We start from the raw sequence: 6,614 nt of genomic DNA, 5'->3' as shown, positions 1-6,614 counted from the left end.
GAATATGAAGTTGAATATTTGTTCAACCCCTTATATTATTGTGTTTTCTTATTTTATGATTATTGCTTAAAACAATTACTAAAATGGAAGAGGGAGATATAATTTCTAAAGGAAGAAGATGAACAATGGAGGAGGAAAGACGGGGTAAAAGAAGAAGACGGGAGACTATAAGGAAGAAAATGAAGATTCATAAAAGGAGAAAAAAATGGGGCAAACTAATTAATTATAAATTACCCGCTACATTAAGTTAACAAAACCACCAATTCTATTCAAATCAATCCCAGACCGGCTAAAATGACCTGAAATGAAAGTTGATTGATTAACATAGAGAAGTAATGCTACACTTATTCCAGTATTACTTAGCAATCTGTTGCGGAAAACTTTCGGTGCTAATCTCTTGGGACTGTCAATATAAAATGTGGAAGCATAAGAAACTCTAAACGCAGAGGGGTAGATCATAGATGTCGGAGGCACCAGTTTAAGCAAAACATACACACGATGGCGGCAATAGATTAGTACACTGAAATTACGTCCATAAAAATGACATTTACTCCACGACAGTCTTTGTAGTAAATGTCACGACAGGAAAATATAAGAAAAATTGGAACCAAAATGTAGTTGATAACAGCGATTTAAATAACCTAAAGACAAAACTCTCTTTTCACTTCTTCTCTTCCTTCTCAGCCTCAGCAGCCCTCTTCAAACGAGCACCTTGGTGACGTTTGTTAGTTCTCTCAAGACGAAGCTTGGTATAAGCGCCGAAGTTCTTCATCTCCTCAGTCACCTTCACAAGCTCAATTGTTGGTTGCTCTCTCCTGATGGGTAAGATATCCCCATGGACTTGTGTGGCATTAGCAAGCTCCTCCGGAGTTGAATCACCAGCCTGTATCCAGAGTACATGAATTATATGATAACAATTACACATGTTGAGTAATACCATTTCAATGGCTGTAAGCCGGTAAGCAATAAGACAATCACATAATATGATATGATGTGGGACTTATCTATGAGGCGACAACTCATTTACCCTACAAGGGACGAAAGCACAAGAGTTTGGGTTGTTCTTCTCACATGAGACTGTGAGGCTGTCTCATTCAAAAATAATAAAAATATAGGTTATTATTTTACACAGATGTGACACAACTGCATTTACGGGTGAGACAATCTCATACTATACTTGATGTATCCAATGAAAAGATATGCAGGTAACTAGATACGACATTCTTACCTTAACCTTCTTTGCATTCCTTGGGAAGACAACAAGCTTGGCCTTGAAGGTCTTCAGCCTCAGAACATTAGCTTGAAGGCCTTCCACTGAACGGTTTCTACGGCGATGGTCAACTGCAATACCAATAGTTGGTGCCTGTTTCTTGGGAATACCTGCTGCCTGCAGAGTAGACACAAACACACATAAGAGACGAACTAAAGTGTAGGACCAACTCATTAACCTTTTAGTACTGAAAATCGTATGCAGAATACCCAAGGAATTGGACTAAAAAAATGTTCTCGGAGTTGAGAAATTTCTATGCAAGAATGCTGACTGGCTGTTAGTGACACTATTGACAGTGATTACAAAGGTTACAACCATGATTGCCTAATAAAACATGGTCCATCACAAGAGATATTTAGGTGTGGTTATAAAACCACAAAATCTCATTGAAGACGGCGATATACCGTCTCCTCTCACAAAATACCCATGAGAGGTGAGTGGGGAAGCAAATGGGGGGTGCCCCACCTTGTCCCCTCCCCCTTTTTGTCAGAGGTCTTCAGCTTGTGACGGGATTAGCCCGTCACAAGCAAGACGGCAAGGTTTGTTTATGGGTTCCCATATTTTCACGGGGCTTTTGTATTTGGCCACTGGATTTATGGGATGCATCCTCATAGTACCCTTACACATTTGAAGGTAAGGGAAACAAACTTAAGGGTATTATTGTCCAACTCGCAACAAATCCAGTGAAGCAATACAAAAGGCCCGTGGAAATAGGGCTACCCTTGTTTATTGAGCACACGGTAAAATTTAAAGCACCAGCCGACACTAAGAAACAACTTGGAAAAACAGCATTTGATTGGTGACGTAAAAGCATCAAGAAGTTTACAGGGAAAAACTTAAATAGCCTGAAATCAAATTACAATAACAGATCTGAACAAGGAAATATAGTACAATTTTTCTACAAGATAGAAATCTTACAGCAAGCTCCTCAAGAGAGAACCCTCTTCCAGCCCTGAGTTTCATGTTGTACTTCAATGTCTGACCATGAACAACGGGACGAAGAGGTCCTGCTGTAGGCCTTGGGAAAATCTTGACAGCCTTCTTTTGCCTAGCTGAAATTGCATATAGCTTTTAGATGATAAAAAACACAAGGAGGCAACAATAACATATTTTCGTAGAAGATAGGAAACAAGTGGCATACCAAGACGTCTCCTTGTCTTGCGAGCAGGCTGGTTGAACCATGTCCTCACATAGTTTTGCCAGTGCTTCTTGAAGTGAGCATTTGGAATAACATTGTTATGCCTCACCATGCTTACCTACCTGTAAATACTTCACACATTACATTCCATGACTGCCAATTACTTGCACACCATAATACCATATCTCAATCATTTGTTCACATTCTAATTCAAAAATGTTTTTAATGTGTAAAACTGATCATCGCTTAGAACATAAACAAGGTCGAGATACTTAACAGCAACTCATAACAGCATTTAAATGATAAGATAGTGCTAATCATGTCTTATAAAGATTGATATACCATTAAAATAACAAATTCGAAAATCTCATAGAAAGTATTAATCTTTTTTCCGAAACACATCGACGCACTGGGGTAATGTTGTAAAGTATTAAATCTTTCAAGTTGAAACTACACCTACTGATTATCTAGCTATAAACACCATAAGATCCATGCAAAAAATGAATTTCCAAACTCAAAACAAAAAAAATGGTGATTTCTCCCCACATTTAATCAACCATTTATACTAATCAAATGTTTACATCAGAAAACAAAGCTATTCAATAGATTAAACAACGTAATAGCCAACAATTTAGCAAATTACACTATTAAACATCGAAACATTAAGAACCCAATTAAAAAAGGGGGGAAATTTACACTGTTAATTACAAAATCGATTGATTAACAATAAGTCGATAAAATTGATAATCAAAATGAAGAAATGAAGAGAAAGTGTAGGTAGATTGTAGAGAGAGAATACCTGGAAGAAAGAGATTTAGGGTTTTCGGAAGTGAGGAGCCGGCGAAATGAGGGTTAGGGTTTTAAGAATTGTGGCTCTTTATAAATCATTCACGCCTTTCATTTCATTTTCTGGGCTTATTTCGTTGGGCTAATGTAGGCAAAATTTCAAGGGATTATTTGACCCAACTGGAAGATTTGATAAAAGAGGATAATCTATGGATCTCCGATGTAGACCCAATGTGAATGAAACTTGGGGGAGAATCGGTCCAAGATCGGAGCGGATCAACTAAGATCGAATCGAAGACTGAAAATGTGATTTTTGTGGTTTATGTATCAAACCTAAAAAGTTTTCGTCAATGCCTGGACTGAATCCGTTCGATTAAGTCCAGTTTAGTCTAATATCGCAATATATATAATATTTAATTTCACGAAATCAAATATATCAAATTATTATTTAATTTAAATTACAGTTAATATTGAGTTTATGATGTTTTTAAGGTAAATTACTCGATTGCTTCAATGTTAGTTTTGAAAAACGTCAAGTTCGATCTAGATCTAAATTATAACGTCTTCGAAGGAACGGGATAGAAAGGTGGAACTTAAAAAAGTTGGGACATAGGACTAGACCTAAAAAATATTTTTCCTTGTTAAAGTCTATTGAATTTTGCTCTCTCCAACACTCCTAAGGTGCTCTGGAAAAAAACTCGTCCCTTTATGCTTTCCTAAAATTCTCCACCCAAACACTTCATCTTTTTCGCCATCGTGATACAGTTTCAGGATGTCCTAGTTGTTGTATCACCAAAGCTCGACTATTTCACTTAGGTAGGACACAACTTAGTCTACCCTCAACTCATCTGAACAACACACTAGGTAAAACATCTTCTAAAACTCCCTCAACCAGCCCGCCAATTCGGTAGGTCCATTTGTCTCATCATACATATGTGGTCGATATAGGGCGATTACTGCACTCATGATTGCAGTGGGTGTTACTCTTTTCCTTTATGACAAACTATTGACATCTTTCACCAAAGCTGCATTAGATTTCAACAGGTGTTCCATATTTCAACTACTTCGGCTCTAAAATGATATAGTTCTAGGGAGGCACCGAGACATGCTTAACTCTTCACAACTATTAAATACTGTTAGGGTGCAAACTCATGTTCCACATCGATAGTGTAAAGCTGAAAGCTCATCTTTATAAGTATCTACAAAATATAATAGTACGAGGCCTTTTGGGAAGGAGCCCAAGAGTAAATCCGTGAGGGTTTGGCCCAAAGCGGACAATATCGTACTATTATGGACGGTGGACACCGGTGCAGCAGAGGCCCAACACGAGATATTCACGCTTCCGCACAACAAGTAGTATCAGAGTCCAAGGTTCGACTTGGGCTATCTAGACACAGAGATACACCAGGCCAAGACTTGAAGGTGGACGTACACTATAAGGCGTGAAACTCCTATAGCTCGAGGGAGAGCTAATATATGTTCGCGAGAAGCGACATGGGGTCTCGGTGAAGAGACGGCAGGCCGTCCAAGAGAATGTTGGGGTAGCAACCCAAGTCCCACATTGGAAAAGAAGAGGAGTCTTACCTAGTTTATAAGAGACACACCACTCCACTAGTATGAGGCCTTTTGGGAAGAAGCCCAAGAACAAAACTGTGAGGGCTTGGCCCAAAGCGGACAATATCATACTAATGTGACGGAGTGGTGGAGGCGGCAATCCCAACAAGTGGTATCAGAGCCGATGGTTCGGTTGGGTCCAGACTTCCAGTGTGTGGTGGAGCCCGAGGCAAGTGGACTGCCTTTGCGCAATGTGGATGAGCGCCCTCAGTGTGACCTCGCGATTGGAGATATGTGGGTGCCTTGTGTCAAAAGTCTTCCTGATAATGTGGTGATCAGGCGGCGGGACCCGTTGGGTGATAACGGCGGTGCAAGATGGACAGATATTATCACTGGAGGGGAGGACGATGATGTGGTCCTTGGTTTGAGGGGGGGGTTGTTGGGGTAGCAACCCAAGTCCCACATTGGAAAAGAAGAGGAGTCTTACCTAGTTTATAAGAGACACACCACTCCACTAGTATGAGGCCTTTTGGGAAGAAGCCCAAGAACAAAACCGTGAGGGTTTGGCCCAAAACGGACAATATCATACTAATGTGACGGAGTGGTGGAGGCGGCAGTCCCAACAGAGAAGATCGTCAGCGACCCGGCGAGGTGGGCTGAGGCTTAATGGAGACAACAAAAGCGGTTCATGATAAGTCCAAAGGCGGTCCAGTGTGACGCGTTGAGGCACTGGATTCAAACCCAGTCGAGGGTATATTGGATGCAGAGGAGTTTGGTACGCAAGTGTAGCACAATCCCCGTGAGACACATGGTGTGTCGTTTAAGGGAAGGTTATCAAGACTTGGTGATGCGGGTGTCTAGAAGTTAGGACTGTAGCTGTGGGGAGTTCTTCATGGAGGTCAAGGTCCGAGTCAAGATGATGGTCCTTGGTTTGAGGGGAGGATTGTTAGGGTGTAAACCCTTGTCCCACATCGGTAGAATAAAGATGGAAGGTCATCTTTATAAGTGTTTACAAAATATAATAGTACGAGGCCGTTTGGAAAGGAGCCCAAGAGTAAATCCGTGAGGGCTTGGCCTAAAGCGGACAATATCGTACTATTATGGGTTGTGGACACAGATGTAGCAGAGGCCCAACATGAGATATTTACGCTTCCGCAAAACAAATACATATATGCTTTGAACACCCATAAATGAAACTAGTTTAACTAACACTTAATAATACTAAATAGCTCCAAAGATATAAGAATATACTCCCAATTTATAATTCAACTTAAGATTAGACCATAAAAAAAACACTAGTCATGGGAGTTATAATGCTCGTTCAATTCCATCACTATCTATAAAATATAATTAAAAAGTTACCCTAAAATGACAAATAAATACCACCTAAACAAAGCCACGTAGGATCCAAAAAGCCAAAAAGGTAGTGAACCTTCGGGTAAATATTAAATAGTATGATTTCTAAATTCTACTTCGTATGTTTTTAAGTTTATGTGTTTTTTTTGTCAAAACAGGAATAATACATAAAACTTACTCTCATAATTTCCTTTAAAAAAACCTACTCTCATAATTAATGGTAAATAAATAAGTACAAATAATTGAATGAAAAATCTTTAAAATTTCACAATTTACTTTTTGAACCATCATGACAATAATTAATCATTTTAATCATGTCATTTCCTTTTCCAATTTAAGTTTTCTCCAACTCCCACCTTTTGATTGTTTTTCTATAAAATTTACTTTACTTTTTTAAGTGGTTTATGCTTTTTTAACCATGATAAGATGATCGTTGATCTCAAAATGGAGATCTTATAATATTTCTTTAAATTTTTTATTAAGCGTATATTGTTGTGTAATTTTACTATT

The 6,614-nt window shown here is 39.0% G+C and overlaps 1 protein-coding gene across 1 annotated transcript; it reads right to left on the bottom strand.

Moving 5' to 3' along the window:
- Window positions 1-477: 477 nt before the first annotated feature.
- Window positions 478-3,302, bottom strand: LOC141605894 (large ribosomal subunit protein eL13z-like). The gene is made up of 5 exons (XM_074424817.1): window positions 3,208-3,302; window positions 2,412-2,530; window positions 2,189-2,322; window positions 1,229-1,387; window positions 478-883 (listed from the first exon to the last, which is right to left on the bottom strand). The coding sequence occupies exons 2-5, from the start codon at window positions 2,518-2,520 to the stop codon at window positions 662-664; spliced, it is 624 nt and encodes a 207-aa protein (XP_074280918.1). The 5' UTR covers window positions 2,521-2,530; window positions 3,208-3,302; the 3' UTR covers window positions 478-661.
- Between the last annotated feature and the right edge of the window lie 3,312 nt (window positions 3,303-6,614).

The sequence above is a fragment of the Silene latifolia genome, chromosome 10, assembly GCF_048544455.1.
Source record: "Silene latifolia isolate original U9 population chromosome 10, ASM4854445v1, whole genome shotgun sequence".
Lineage (NCBI taxonomy): Eukaryota > Viridiplantae > Streptophyta > Magnoliopsida > Caryophyllales > Caryophyllaceae > Silene > Silene latifolia.
The sequence above is the reverse complement of the archived record's forward strand: the minus strand, read 5'-3'. Positions and strand labels throughout refer to the sequence as shown.